The 16,418-nt window shown below is 39.2% G+C and overlaps 1 protein-coding gene across 19 annotated transcripts in view; it reads left to right on the top strand.

The window, feature by feature from the left end:
* Window positions 1-16,418, top strand: part of LOC103390782 (adhesion G protein-coupled receptor L3) — a 197,581-nt gene that overhangs the window by 140,071 nt on the left and 41,092 nt on the right. For 15 of the 19 annotated variants that reach the window (XM_017034883.2, XM_017034884.2, XM_008326847.3 and 12 more), the window contains 3 exons: window positions 1,140-1,178; window positions 9,697-9,880; window positions 14,595-14,717. In XM_017034883.2, coding sequence (XP_016890372.1) covers window positions 1,140-1,178; window positions 9,697-9,880; window positions 14,595-14,717 — 346 coding nt within the window. The remainder of the gene's footprint in view (window positions 1-1,139; window positions 1,179-9,696; window positions 9,881-14,594; window positions 14,718-16,418) is intronic. The other 4 variants (XM_025058165.1, XM_008326831.3, XM_008326825.3 and 1 more) reach the window with 1 other exon arrangement.

Below are 16,418 nucleotides of genomic sequence, written 5' to 3'. Positions count from 1 at the left end.
AAACGACCTCATCAGTATCTCAAAGCAATCTATCAGGTTTACTTCAATGTAATATGAGCGACACATCGACAGTGTACACACCACACTTATGAGTATCTGGAGGGTAAAATAATACTTTATGTCTGTGTAGCACACCAGAAGAAAGGGGGAAAAACATCAATGAAATTTCAAATGCCAGTTTTTTAATTTGCTGGAGCAGCTTCACTCACAGACGAGGCCCAACACCTGTTCCGCCATCACATTTGAAGAGTGTTTTTTTATGTCATTGCCACAGCAAACACAGATGTCCCCATTGAGATTTTAGTACCAGTTTTCTCCAGTAAAGATGGGAGGCTGTAAAGATGGCCGAAAGGCCTCTGAAGGGAGTGGGACGTGTAAAATCACACCGAGGACCGAGGTTTATAATGGCTGCAGCATTCTGGGTAAATTTAGGAACAGTATGTCATCAGTAGAGGAAAATTCTAAAACAGAGGTGAATAAAACCAACTGAAATTCACGGTTGACATTTCTGTGGTATTGCTTTAATACAGTGTTTATTCCTTGAGTTCAAATTAAATGATTCCTCCAATGGAGAAATCCAACACTCCATTCCTGCAAACAATAAAAGAATTGAAAAGGCAGACGACAAGAGCGATGCCGTTTGCATGATCAAAGTGTAGCTGGCTACTGGCACACACGGGACAGTTTCCAGAAGACTGGGCTGGAGGCTCCTTTATGGAGAAATGGTTCTTCATGGAGCTAATCTGCTCGGGATTTAGCACGGTACCAGAACCTCGCCGCTAATCCACACATTCCGAAGCTCCATTGGCAACAGTGGTTGATTCAGAAAGTGACTTTACTATCCATGGTTGACTGGAACACTGTGTTCATTTTTTTCAAAATCTCCAAAGTAGTTCCGATGGCTTAAAAATAATTGTGTCTTAACAATGTTTATCTTAAATATGTTTCTTTCAGATATTGTCAAATTCATGTGTTACTTTTGCAGATCTGTATTATGTAAATATATACCTAGCTTTTACTTTAGCTTTCAATTACCTTTTCACACCTCTGGGGAACTTGTACTTACCCCGGATTTTCCTTCCAGTCAAATGGCTGGAGTTGACCTTTTGCTAACTATTGCATTCTTCTCTGGGTTGCAGCTGCAGAAAAGGGAGCGCTCCTGCCGCTTTTATGTTCAGGTATTTGGAATGTAACCTTCCTCATAGCGCCACCACTGTCACTCTCAGTTCTTTAACATGCAATGTGAAGTTTGACCTTTTGAGGCTAAGTAAACGAGTGTGGAATCCACACACAGAAACATTGAGCATATTAAATTCACCACACCATGCTGTAATGTCGGTGGTGATGTCTGTGTTTCATCAAATGGTCAAATTTCATTAAAATCATTTATAACATTGCATCCAAGCAAACACCAACGGACTCAACTCCGAAGCTGGATGTCACATCCCATGGTTTTTCCCTGCATGGATGTGTTATGATGTTCCCCTTGTTTTCTTCTCCATGTGGTTTGGCTTTTTTTTTTTTTTTTTTTTTTTGGAATGGCATTTACGTCTGTATATCCACTGTGGATTTCCAAAGTGTCTCCATTATCCTAAACAAAATTCCCCAAACTGTCTGCATCAGCACCCTGAAATAACCCACAGATGTGTCATCATCAGTCAAAATAAAGCCGTCGCACCATTCTACTCTTCCCAGCCTGAAGGAGTGACCTCATTACACCGCTAACTTCTAACCACCAGTGAAGGCAGCCAAAGTTGGCTTGCTACCATTCTCCCCCACTAATGCATAATACATATGTGCCCTAATTTGAGTGTGTCTCTAATGCTGCGCTCGAGTCATTTCTGGGTTACTGAATGTTTTTTTTGGTAATCCCTGCCGTGACATTTCAGCTGTCATCAGAATCATTTATACCTTGACAAGAGAACTCCATCTGAAGTCAACGTCCTTTCTGGCTCCGTGTGCTCTGCAGAGAGGCTACACGTCAGATCCAGATGTTATGTTATATGTACGCTCTGCGGCGCCCATGTTCAGCAACATGCAGTTTGTGTTAATGCCTCCGAGGCATGTCAGGGAAGCACATAGTCGACTCATTATCCAAATGACAACTGAGTGGAATGTGTGGCATCAGTGCAGTGTTCTCGCATGAGCAGATGGGACGTAGTCTGAATTTCCTTTCCATCTAAACAAACACACCACTGTAGAAAAGACCATCATCCAACTGTCAGTTGTCTTAGCAGCCAAAGCCTGAAATGACTCATTCTTCAATGAGTACTTTGGCTTACATACCCTCTCAGAACAATAAACACAGAACTATTTGGAGCGTGCACGTCCTGTTTGCTGCATACCCCTCAAAATAGGCTTGTTTATTTTTTTTAACGCTTTAGAGAATTTCTTAAAATTATGTGCCTTCGCAAAATCGTTTTTATAATAATATGTAAAAAATGAAAGGATGAACCGAAGAAGGAAAACATGCACCAGAGGATTCTGGGATGCACCAATGCTGTTGGTTTCGCTCTTTCCACCGGAGTTAAAAATAGAGCGAGACTAACCTTATCATTTTAGCTGCTGACAGTCTGGAAATCGTAAGGTGCAGTTAATGCTGCGTATCTCTTCATGGCTAAAGCAGAGGGAATAACATGTGGTACCATCAGCATTGTTCACATCTGTCCACATGTGTTTCCTGACTTCACCTGCAGGCTCCTTGTTCCCTAAGTGTTGTTAATATGTTGAGAGAGCGCACACAGCTGCTCAGCCGTGCCCTTCCTCCGCCGTTCTCCCCCCCCTCTCTCTCTCTTGTGCTTGGATGACAAATTCAAACAATGCTGAAATGCTTTCACTTGACAAAGCGGAATAATGCAGGAGCATCTGTGGCCTCAGGTACAGACAGGCATTGGCTGCACGCGCTGACAGCCTTTGAGGGATTATCATTGATTAAAGAGGAACGGGCAGTGTTTTCTCCAGCGCAGTATAGGTGCGATTAACAGAGGAATAAAGAGCCAATAAGAATCACACCTGCCTGTGCTGCACCTCGGTGGTCCATGTGTGATGTTGGGTCTGATGAGGACTGATCACATTTCCTGCCTGTGAGCTTCCATGGTGGTACTTGAGCGTTAGTTGGCTTCTGCATCTTCTTCTTTAGGTGATTGGTTTGGCTTGTTGGAGGGTCAGACTCACTTTAAAACACAGGACAACAGGTCTTCATTGGTTGTTGCAGATTCACACACATTGGAACTTTGACTGTGACCTCAGGCTGCATTGTATCTCTAATTTGGCCACTATCTATCTTTTAATGAGATTTCTTTTGTTTACATAAATTTAGAATTTTTAAATATAGTTGAGTAAGTTAGTTCTTCACTGACCACAGAGGTCATTGAGGAGTTGGGGAACGAGGTAATATTTACATTACAAAATCCAAAAGGTTAGGCCTAAATTCCCTTCTTGGAATTGACCATATAGATGGTTGCCCAGGGCCCAATCTGCCGAAAGGTGCAATTAAATCACCCATAAGGAAAAATCAAAACACAATTACATGTGGAGCACATGGGGCCATAAGCTCAATTAGTTCCCCAAAATGTCCAGAATCAACTTTTGTTGGACTACATGATGATGAAATGGTTTGTGTACTTGCCATAATCAAGAAAATTCATTAAACCTTGTTGTTTATTTCTGTGGCCCTGTGATGGACTGGTGACCTTTCCAGGATGTACCCCCACATGGCTTTATCACTGTCTGGAATGGCTTCACTTTAAAGATAAAATAAGTTTCATTTTCTAATAGTGTCAGGATATGGTTGAGAATTAATTTAGCTGTGAATTTGGCATTCATTAGTTTGTTACAGCTTCATTACCATATGACTTAAGGTCTGAGTATCTCTCTGTTACACTGAGATCCATTGGTCCACATTGGGCCACAGTGAGATTAAAGATGAACTTTTACAAAACAAAATGTCATTGTTGACAATTAAGTAGAAAAGTCTGATACAGTCGATGTAGAAAATGATAAAATAAGACAAGATAATTTCATCTGTCAACACATTCAGAAATATATATGAAATTGATATTGTAAATTTTAAATATACTTCTCAGAGGCTTTACAAAGTCCTTGGTGTGTTAAATACTTTCTGATCATCTTACTTTAACTTTTGAACATGTTTTTAAACTTTTATTAACATGGAAATCTCCTTTATGTCTTAGCCAATTTATTTCCACTGGGCCAGACTTGGCCTTGACAGAAGTACGAATCATATAATAATCAACTTTCCTTTATTCTGAAATGTCCCTGTGGGAATTGTTTCTGTCGTGCCTCTTGGTCAAATTAGCTCCAGCTTTTATTCTAGGCAGTGACATTACTGTGGTCCAATTACTGTGATTACTTCTGTACATGTTACAGAAAGTCAAAGTCAAACACGCTACCACTGAATCAGCTGTTTCCCTTTGGCACTCTTTAGCTGAACTAACTTGGATTTGTCTTAAATTAAGCCCGACTTCAACACGCTACAGCTCCAAATAATGTCCTGTATCTCAGTAAAGACCAAGTGTGTGTGAATGTGTAGAGAGTAGGGAGGACGCCGACCCCTCATTAAAATGACAACTTCACATGCAAAGATGTGAGGGGGAGTATCAGAGCGTCAGATGACCTCAGAGCAGGAGGAACACAGGGAGGTTCCTGGTTCAGGACCCGAACGAGACAATGCAAAGTCCCTGCTAGTCAAAATGTTGGAAGATGAAGAGGAGCACATCTTCATAACCAGGGAGCTGCTCCTCTGGTCAGCTGCTCTGCTCCAGTTATCTCTGAGAGCTGCCTCTGCTTAAAAGCAGTTTAAAGGCAATGCCAGCAACTAGCAGCCCTGTTTGCATGCCACTGTGTCCATGGGTGGGACAGTAAATGCCAAATTGCATGTATTACCAGTGATCATTGGATTCCAAAATAAATGTATCTTTCCAGGAACCATTTTGTGGAAAGTTTCCCCTCTTCTCTGAACAGTACTTTGGTTCTTTTGTTTTGGTGACAAATGAAATAATATTCAGGGCTACAACATAGTCTTAATTAGACTTTTTATACCCAGTTATTACACCCAAACAGTTATGACTGTGTGAAAGGGTGAGTGGTCAGAATGTGACCTATACCATTTTTTAATCTTTTTGAAGTTATTTTCATAGAAACTATCCTGAGGATTATCCACTGTAGACAAAGCAATAAAAGGAACATTAATGTACTAATCTATGCCTGCATATTTTCTAATATGCAGGTACGCAGTTCAATTGATGCATTCATCAATCAAACCCAATCCTGCTAAATATATGCTGAACTTCAAGTCAAAAAGCTTTAGCTGTCGAGTCAAACTATATTTTCAGGAAGCTCAGCAGCTGTAATTATGCTTCATGTGCTTTATGCCTGAAGATTACTGCCACAGCTAACAGCGGGAAATCAAAAACGAAAACAGAAAGTGTTCTTAAAAAGTAATCCAATATTACATTCTCCAAAAGCTGTAGAGTTTTCCTCTACAAAGGCCCAGCTCTCTCTCCCCAGTTGTGGCAGGCAGCTGTGGGAGAAGATGTACAGTAGTGAGATGAAACGTAAGACATAAGACAAGAGGCACAAAGGTAATCCCTCAGTAACTCACACGGAGCACACCGACACGACCTCCTGCTCTGAGGTTCCCATGAAATATTAAGCAAAGAAAGTTGCAGGACTCTGAAAGAAGACGGCTGATTTGGTTAGCAGCTGAAAATGAAACTGGGCAAAAAGACAGGAAGAAGTGATGCAAGAGGTAGAAGAAGACTGCAGGAGCAAGACAGCCCACCCTGTTGGTGTTGTCAATATAGGTGTGTGTGTTTGTGTCTATAGGTTTGTCTTTGGGTTGCCAGACATTATCTTTGTAGTTCAATTTCAGTTTTTATGAAAACATTATTTTTTATCATTAACTAAATCACTAATTTCATAAATAAAGCCAGTACTAATATATTTGTATTTTACGGAGCCCGTGAGAGATCAAAGCAATATCTTTGTGGGCATCAAGAAAACGTGCTTCATTTTTTAAAACCATGCTCTCATTTTAATAAATAGCACAGTCGTTTGTGTAGAGCATGTGCTAATTTGATTGGATCGTGCCTTTGTTTCTCTAAAATATGCTCTTGTTATATATTATTATGCCTAAAACTCCAGTTGATAAAAATGTGAGCACGTCTGTATCAAATGTGCACTCGTTTTTATTAAATCTACTCTCAATTTAACAGCAACAGTGTTCTCTTTGAATTATCGGTTTAATCTAACATTATATGAATCGCGTCACAATTTTAAGCACAACTTAGTTAAACTCTAGATTTTGAATGACATTAGCACGTTTTATTGATTGTGGCCATATATTCACTAAAAAAAAAAATCACTTGAGCTTTCCAGAGCCCTGTAGCATTTACGTTTCTGCAAGGAAATGTAGAGGTTTTTGTTAAAAAAAAAGACATTAAGCTTTTGTACTGCTGTTTTTCTTTTTTACATGAAGTTCCAAGATAAACTTGCTGCTTTTTATTTTACGCTATGTTAACCCACCGCAGCTTAGTTACCTGAACGTGCAGTGCTTTTTATTTCTTTTCCTTTCCTTTCTTGTCTTTGAGTCACAGAGTGAGTTATAGCTCCTTGTTGGAGTTTCCATTTAAAATAAAAAGCTAAAGCTTTAGTCGCGTAGAGGTATTTAAAACGCATGAGTGCGATTGAACTCTAGTCGAGGGGTTCAGCTAAAACTTCTGTCAACACTAGCCGTCCTCATGTGTGTTCCTGGCTTTTCTATGTGCACTCGCTGCCACTTGGATCGACCCAAAGCCATTCCACATCCATCAAATCCTGTAAAATAGCTTTTTTCCCCTCTTACTGAATGGAGTCAAAGTTTTGGATCCAACATGTTATGGCTGTGGTTGTGAAAAATGTTTAAAATTAATCTTTGTCATTTACTGCTGTTTCCTTTTTTTACATGAGCGGGAAAGAAGGATGTGTGTATATTATCCCAGATGACAGCAGTATTTCTTCTGACAGAGTGATTTTATGAATGTTGTCACATAAATACAGAGCTTCAGCACATGTTCATCCTGCCTACCTTGCAGTTTCAGAGGAAATACATACTGAGCAAATGTTTTTTGGCAAAAGAAAGCAAATGTGTTTTTAGAACCATTCAAAATTTTTTAAAAACATTCTTGGTTCTTTTTTTTTCTTTTTTCTTTTTTAATTGGCCCACGTTTGCTAGATCCGATTCAGTTTGAAAGAAATGAGAATTGAGGCCTTTGAAGGACATCCATGTGGGATGTTAAAAAATATTAAACCATCAAGTCTCATAGAGAAAAGATAATGTGAAGGACTTTACACTGCTGTCTTTGATGATTGATATATGAAAAAAAAAAAGAACTGCAGTACTGGACAGGTATATAATTTCTTTCCCCCTCTTAGAATGTATTATTATAATAATACTGATACTGCTATAATATTCATATATTACTTTTTCTTGTTCAGTTATTTACAGTTTTATGACCATTTTCCTGTTTCCAGAAATGATCTTTGTTTGATTTCTTAACATTTTCAGTATGTTCACATGGCGAGAAAGCAATAATATATACTTATTTACATATATAAAGTGGTAACAGATACATTGTATAGATCCTTGAATAAATGAACAAACCATTATAAACTGTTACTGAAGTTCAAATGTATGTTTTATAATTGTGGATGTTGCTTGAATGTTTTAGCTTTGTTAAACCAAACTATCAGACATTTACAGACATGTGGCTCTGAAGCAGTAACTAAGGCTTTTAAAAGCAAAATTCAACCAAATGTTTCGCCCCTTTTTTGTGTAGTCCTATTTGTTAAGAGAAAATATGCAGAATGTGGAAAAACAACCAGAAGGAACTAATTTGTTAAACATTTTCAAATTCATTGTTGTAGGGATTTTTTTTCGCTTTTTTAAATATTACTTTTGAACTCTTTTCTTTCTTTTTCAACCTTTTTACCTTCATTCATTTGCGCACTAAAACGTTATAATTCTGAAGTAATATACTATATGTTCATGTCAGTTTAATTTTAAAGGTTAAGAAAGAAATAACTATTCAAACTTGATTGGGCTATAAATGCACACCTGTTCATTATTGGATGGAGCACCATCAACACCTGTTGAAATACTTCAAATTTTCACAGGTTTTTCCTTGAGACGTTACAAAGATACAGTGAAAGAACTCGTCAAAACTGCTGGAGACGCGTGAGAGAAGTGTGGTAACACCTTGTGGAACTACACCTGTTTTGGAATTGTTTGACATACTCCAATATTCAGTGTAGTTAAAAATGAATCTTCCTCTGTAATTTTCCAGAACAGGAAAAAACACCCCTTAATTGAAAGTGAATTACCCAAGATTCTACACTGACCCATGTGCATGTGTGTCAGTGTTGCTACGTAGTGTATCCATGTATCTCACAGCTTGTGTGTGTAACATATGTTGCACGTAGGGTGACATCCGAGTATGGCAGCTGTGCATCTTTTATATGGACACCAATTCATTTGATACACTCCAACCTAAGGTTTCTCTCACCGCCTTTGTCTAACCTGTCAGGCTACATCGAGTCACACTTGGAAACTTTTCTTCCTTGTAATAATCAGATGATCAAGAGGAAGATCTTAGAGGTTCAGAGCATTTTTGAGTCACAAAACCTCGTGCCTTCACACCTAATCCTTGCCTTTACCTTCAGGACAGCACGACTTCCCAGCATGGCTTTTGAAAAAGCTCTAAAAAAGCCCTCTATGCAGGATTTCTGCTCACACCCTGGAGTGTCGCTATTATTAGAAATCCAGGAAATTTCTTCTGTGCTTGGCGTTGACCACCTACTGCACAGTAATGGCTCAGATACAGCTTCCTTCCAAGGGCACTCAGGCTCATTTCTGTCTTTGTAGCAGTGGTACTGGGAACGAATGGCATCGCTTGATCAATTAGCATCCCATGCATAAATCTTGCCATTGGCATTTTTAAATCTTTAATGGCTCTTAATTTTTCATCTGTTCTCCAGAACGTTCCTGTTTCTCTCGTGCTTACCGACTCCAGCATTGTTGTAATAAGAGATTAAAGAAGGCATAATGTTGTTCAATGTCATTAATATGCAGAAAAGAGTTCAGCTGAGCGGTTGTGGATGGCTGCTACCAGCCTGTATCTACGTGTAGTGAGAGCATGGTGGCATTGTGTCGTCTGCCTGTGTGTATTGGGATTGCCTTCATGGAAGAACATTCATCATGCCAATTACAGGCTCTCGCCTGGGGTCATGTTAGACCAGGCCTGTAGTCTTCTATGTATTGGCTCTGATTCATTTACATGATTAATTTGTCCTGTAGACAAAAAGGGAAACAGCAACAAAAACAAGCTAACATGATATCCAGTGTCCTGGCTGCGTTCTACTATTGTTGATGATTCATGTCCAAATGCATAACAAGATGGTGAAATTGCTGTGTAAACAGCTGCAGTATTTCTGTCCTTATTTCAAATGGAAATATTGAGTCCCTGTTCTTGCTCTCCTTTGCACAATCCCATCCATATTTTTGTTTATGTTTTTGAACTTGGTTTGACCCCCCCTTCATTCACACACACATTCATTCATTTCCAAATCACCATGCAAACAAATCCAACCATTCACAGGCCATCTTTTCACTGGATCGTCTTTTTTCTGATCCCTCAGGCTATGGTGGAGACAGTGAACAATTTGCTGCAACCGCAGGCCCAGGCAGCATGGAGGGAGCTGAGCACAGGTGATCAACTGAGAGCTGCCACCATGCTGCTGGACACGGTGGAGCAGGGGGCCTTTGTCCTCGCCGACAACCTGCTGAAGACGGATATCGTTCAAGAGAACACAGAGAACATCCGTGAGTATAAGCTTGAGAAAAACTTGAACTTTACATGACATTTAGACTCGTAGCTGTTCCACACCTCTGCTATTTTCCCATCGCATTACTGTATATTCACATTTCCATGTTGTTTTCAATGTCAAACAGACCATGACTAATAGAAGCAGCAGTCTTAATAATATCTGAATAAGAGGCTAAAACTTACTTTTTCTTTTCATCATCCTGCTACTTTCTTATTTTATTATTTTGTTGGTTTTTTAACTACAATTTGAGCCTTGTGGCTCAAAATTAATTGTATGTTTATTGTGAATTTTGGTGTGTTTTAAAAGGGCTAAAATTGTTAAGTGGATTTCAAAATAAAATATTAAAAGTTGCCTAAAAAAATTAAAAGCGAAATTGTCTGCAACAAAGTTAAAATGATATACAATCTATGATATCATATCAAGAAATTAGCAAATTAATGGAGACCTGTTTTTTTCTCTGAAGAGCTACAGTAAAGACTAACCAAAGGACTAGCACTTTTTTAAAATTTTGTAGTTTTACATAAATCTAAAGTTTACCTAAACTGAACTGAACTAAAGTTTGACAACAAAGAACTTAACTTTGCTCACAAAGTGGCTAAGATGCTCGTAATACAGCAGAGATAGCCTAAATATTAGCCCCGAGGTAGCTACACTCACTTTGTTTCCTAAATTGTTACTTACTGTGGTTAGTAAATTCAAATGTGAAGACAATTGGCTTAATATATGAGTTAACATGAAACTATTAACATGTGTTTTTATAATAATGATGATTCTTTGGTCTTTTGGTTGCTTGTGTTCATCGCGTATGATTGGCAGCTTAATCCCAGACTGACCTTGTAAGATTCAATAGCTAAAGGTTAGCCAGCATTGTAGCTTAAAAAGACTTTGAAAGTGCTGTAGGTTGTCAACACATCCAAAAGACGGCCTCTCCCTGCTTTTAAGTGAGATGCATTTGCTGTGAAGCCTATTAAGAAAGTGATGAGTAAGAGCAGTTTTTATGCTCAATGCATTACAAGCAGCTCGCTGCAGCAAAAGAACAAAGACGAGCGGTTGGTCCAATCTGATCCACTCCATCAGATCGATATATTTAGGGCTGATACCGATGAAGCAGATCTGTGTATCTGTGCCGTCTCTAATTGAGTGCTCTCTGTCTTTAAGCTGCTGTATTCAGGCTCTGCATGGTAACACGTTATGTCAGACTGAATGTGAGGAGGTGAGATATTTTGATGTGAAGTGTTTCATTTTCAATGCCGTCCATTGTAGTGGCGTCACAGAGACCGTAGTGTTAAACCAAGGTGCTGCCAGCACAGCGTCAGCACAGCACATCAGCTTCTCTTTCAAGTGCAAAGGTCACTGGTTTGACGCCTCACATCCTCATAGGGGACTGGCTGTAATGCTAAGGGCTGATGTGAGTTAGCTCTAATTGACTACAGCGGTAAATTATTTATTAAATATTTCTGTCGAATTTGACATGGAGGTGGCGCTAATGGTGAAAGAACAGAAGCTTTGCCAAGTTAAGCTCTAAACATTGCGCATTAGAGCTAATTTATGTCACTAATAGCTAATGGGAGTAAGGTCTAATTTGACCGTAATCTTAAATGATTTCATAGCTATTTCTGTCTTTTTAATATATTTTTTCATCTAGATGTGACAATTACCTTTGAAAGCAGATAATAAAGTTGCTGCATTGCACGTTAGTGCAAGCTCACACAGCTAATGGCTAATGTGGGTAAGCTCCAATTTTGCGCATACCTTAAATTATCTTCAGTTTTGACATGGACTCATGTTGCTAATGGCTAATGTGAGCTTGCAGTAATTTGACTATAATCTTAACAGATTTCATAAATGTTTTTGTCAGTTTTGGTATTGTGTCGACTCCTGGCGAAAATCATTGTTGGGATCAATGCTCATTAAGCTGCAGAGTGAGAACTGATAATAGAGATGCTCTGTCAAGTGAGGCTCTAAAAATTGCACATTATTTGCTGAAAAGAAAAATTTACCAAATCTGCCACTTACCTTGAGAATCATTTGCAAAGGATAAAATCAAATTAGTTTCTGCAGACGGTAGCTACTGGAGCAAAGGGAATTAAGATGAAAAAGTCCAGAAATGTATGGCTCTCTTCACTGAACATGTTTTTTTCCCCTTCGTTCCCTGCTGCCATGGCAACCTAAAATATAGGTCTGGTGACTTAAAAGGAAGCAAGCGTAAAGAGAATTAATAAAATGAATTTTATTGTATCTGGCACACAATTCATCGGGGTATTAAGGAGATTCTGTGCTGGTTTGAGAGCCGGGAGTGAGACAAAGCCTGCACAGCTTTACGGTGCATAGCGGTAGCCTGTTTAATTATGTGCTGGTGACATGTTTACTAGGCCTTATCTCTCTGTTTGCTTGGCTCATTTTTTTCAGTCAGTTGGCGCCTGAAATCCCTCATGCCATGCCGGGAAGTTAAATGAGGGCAAGGAGGCCCATTTAAACATTGATAATCCCTGCAGCGGCTAATTATTGATCCTTCTCTGCTCCTGCACCAAAAGGCAACTACAGTGAAGGGTGATGTGTGCGCAGGTGTACAGTACAGCTCACACAACATTGCACCTGGTGATGGTGACACACTCTCAATGTCAGGGTGCACTTGTATCATTGCTTTAGAGAGAATCTTCAACATCCAGAAGAGCCTGATTCCAATTTTAGGCTTAAGCTGATAATGAGGACTGTGTTCTTTTCTATTCAGAAAGAGAGAGAAAAAAAAACATATTTTTTCACCCTTTGTGTCTGTGTTCACACATCACAGCACACTTGTGCACGCTGAGGGCTTTGTCTGCACGAGAGGGTGCTTCACTCTCTGCATGATAATCTTATGAACAGATTTCTGCGCGATTAGCATGTTATTTAAACCAGCTTTGAAGGTATAGCCTTTGGGTAAAACAACTACTACGGCATCAAAGAAATTCTACAAAGCCCGTCGTAAGCTCTTTTACACAATCACACAGGGGATGGAGAACGAGGGAGACAAGAAAAATGCTTCCTTTATTCTAAAGGCAGGTTAGGAATCCAGGGAGTGGTGAGCTATCTGGGGTATTGTCTTAACCAAGTCGAAGAGGAATGTATCGCCCAAACCCTGCGGCCTCTGAAAGAGCACAGCAATAATGGTAATATAGAAGTTTTTTCTTTTTCTTTTTTTTTTTGAAACAGAAGCCATGAGAAGCCTCAGTGGTAGAACAGTTAAAAAGAAAGGGTTTAATTTGGCCTCCTGTAGGTATTCTCTCATGGACGTTGACCTTCAGCAGAGTAAAAAGGTGTCATGGTCCACTGACACTCATCTACTTGAACACAGGCTGCAGTTCTCAGCCCTAACAGAAGTGAGGATCACATTTAACATAATTGGATTTGACTTGTACTCACATCAGACTGGAAAGGCAGTGCTAACATTTACTTAGATAGATATTTTTATTTAAAAAATTGTACACATTAGCATTGTTTTAGGACCCTTGTGTTTTACACCAATATTTTGATGTGTTTATTTGCAGCAGCTGAATAAAAATCCTGAAAATTGTCATCCTCTGCCTAAACTACAGCGACGCTGTGTGAATTTTGCAAAGGAAATGCCACCCAAGCACTGTCAGCTTGTTTATTTCCAATGTGGATTAGTCTCCTTCTTTTTGGAGTCTGACATTTGTGCACCTTATTTCCTGCAGCTCTATCTCTCACACTGTTATGACTCACCGGCTCCTCGCTGGTCCATGGAGTTTGGGTGACATTTAGCCAAAGCCTTGACTTGACACTCAGGTCATCGGTACTTGAGGATTAAAGCGCCTGTAAAACCAAATTGTATTTTATTCTAATAACAGTAATAGAATGAGATTTTCATTCAAAAGAGGTTGAAACGGCTCACTCTCTGCTGGTGCATGGTACCACAGATTTTCAAACATAAATTAGACGCTTCTTCAGACACAACAGCTGTTGAGATCAGCAGTAGTGAGCTCATGTTCCCTCACTAGTATTTATCTCCTACTTATCTCTCTTCCTCTAAAAAAAACTTGAAGCAAATGCCTCTCTCTGTTTCGGAGGCATAAAGGGGCTGTTTTTCTTCTGATTCATCAACCCGTTACCTAACCTCTCTATAAACACTTAATTAAGACGCCTATGTGTGGGACACTGCCCTCCCTGTAAAGAGACAGTCCATCAAAGACTTGAGGATCAAGGACGTGCTGCTTTCGCGGCTGACCAGTGTTGGTCTCATTAATAAAATCAGAGACGACAGGAGGACGGCGGTTTGATTCAGTCAGGTTGCTGGAGGTGTGTTTGAAGTTAGCTGCCGTCTCATTTACCCATTAGGTGTTTATCTGAAGCAGATCACAAGGCAGTCAGGTGGAAAGCATGTACCATGTTCAACACTTTGATTTTGATGTTTTAATACGTTTAAACAGTTTCCTTCTCAGGCATCACTGCTTAGTAACTAAGAAATAATCTCTTTATTGTCCAGTTAGAAGACTGATATATTTATATTTAGAAACATTTTAAATTTTTACATAACCAAGGATATTGGATTTACTTAAATCAGGATTGGATTGAATAGCTAGAATTTGTCCTTAGAGATTTCAGTAAAATGTGTGCACTGTTAAAATAGTAACAGTAATAGTAAATAGTAATAGCAAAAATATTGATTTCTCTATGTTTCTCCTTATTGTTTTTTGGTATTTTATGTGCAGAGCTGGAGGTAGCGCGGATGAGCACGGATGGGAATTTGCCTGATCTGAAGTTCCCTAAAACTCAAGGCCAGGGTAACTCAATCCATCTCTCCGCAAACACGCTGAGGCAACACGGACGCAACGGTGAGTCATGAAAGTTGACTTGGTTTTACTTGTCCATGTACCGTTGGGTTGGTTTTATGTCACCTGACAGTGCAATCCATATTTGATGGTGAAGCCCTGTGTTATTTTTATAGTACTGTGCAAAGGTTTTAGGTATTTATATACAGTGACTGTGTAACCATCCGTTTTTTAAAACTATGTTCTTTACGTATGCTAGGCTATTCGAGGAGTTTTAGTCTAATTTCACAATTCATTAAAGTATAGTGTAATTAATAATAAGTTTAGTGTAATTACACAATTTATTGTACTTATTTGTCTTCTTCCAGAAAACATATCTCTAAAATCCCACATATTTTATAATAAAATTATTAAATTGTCAACTCTAAGTAAGTAGTCAAAATTATTAGAACTTAAGAAAAGAAAGTCATGATCTAAGGCGACAACAAATATAAAGCTGTTCGTGGAACTTGGAACTTCAGGCTTGGTAAAAATTTTCTTCCAACTTTGTGTTCACATAACTCTCTATTTAAATAAAAAGAACTTTGAATATTACGGTTAACAGTGCATAGCATTTATAACCTGCAGGTCAGATATTCATCATGCTATGATGAAGGTGCTTCTCTGTTATTTGTTGTTTTGATTAGTTTTTTACTCCTTCGTGGACATGGTAATGAACATGGATTTGTAGAAATTAGACTGTTTAAAACAGCCTTTAAATCAGTGTAATGTATCTGGTTATAAAAAGTATAAAAGCACGTTTTTAGTTCAGTTCTCATTCATGGCCGTGACTTGAATGCACGCTGCGTTCAAGCGCTGCCTCTGAACTCTACGCTATGCAGTTCAATACAATACAAGAGCTTTCTTCAGCTCCATTTGTAGTCTTTATCGTCACTGTAATACAAATCAGACTCAGCTCAAGCTGTGCCTGCTGCCTCTCCACGAGATGACTCAGCCCATGTCCAGCCAAGCCCTGGAGGATTGACAGATCTTTCCATGTCATCTAGAGCCGCAGCGCCTAAATGGTTAAGCTCTCATTTCAGTGAGTGGTCCCAGCCACAGCAGGAGGCCATATTTGTTTTCATACATACATTTCCCCGTATCTTACATCAAAACGTCAACACAACACAATCGCAATCTCTACCATATACATGGGTCTATTTCAGTCTGCCTCAAGAAATCCACCCGTGGTAGAGTGTGTTTCCTGTGGCAGGGTGACGTTGTAGTGGAGGTTTCCCTAAAGAGACTCTTCAACAGCTGCTTGAGCTAATGTTCAATATTTTAAATGAAAACCAGTTGAACACTGATGTGTCTGAAAGCTGTGGCCTTAAGGTGATTCTGATTCTTGCACTGAGCTGCACGAGATCATGGAATTATGAGGTTTTACAACCATGAAACAGTTGTTCCAGCCAACATTAGAGTCTAATTTTCTCTCTATGGGATTTGATCTTATTTTATTTTTCAGTACTCTTTTAATCCCCTAAGGGATACTGCTGTCAGTGCAGTGCAGTATTTAACCCATCCGTGAAACTCACCACTGATTAAAGTCGGACGAACAAAAACACTTTTCTGCTGGGATGTGGAGCAGGGAGGTTTTGGTGCTTGCTCAACGCAACACAGGGGAGGGATTCAAACCAGCAGTACTCTGATTACACACTGATCCTTTAACCAGTAGGCTATTCATTGTTATTGCCAGCGACACATTAATAGCTTTGCCAGTAGCCT

Source organism: Cynoglossus semilaevis, chromosome 1 (genome assembly GCF_000523025.1).
Source record: "Cynoglossus semilaevis isolate Cse_v1.0 chromosome 1, Cse_v1.0, whole genome shotgun sequence".
NCBI lineage: Eukaryota > Metazoa > Chordata > Actinopteri > Pleuronectiformes > Cynoglossidae > Cynoglossus > Cynoglossus semilaevis.
This window is presented reverse-complemented; position numbering and strand designations above follow the sequence as displayed.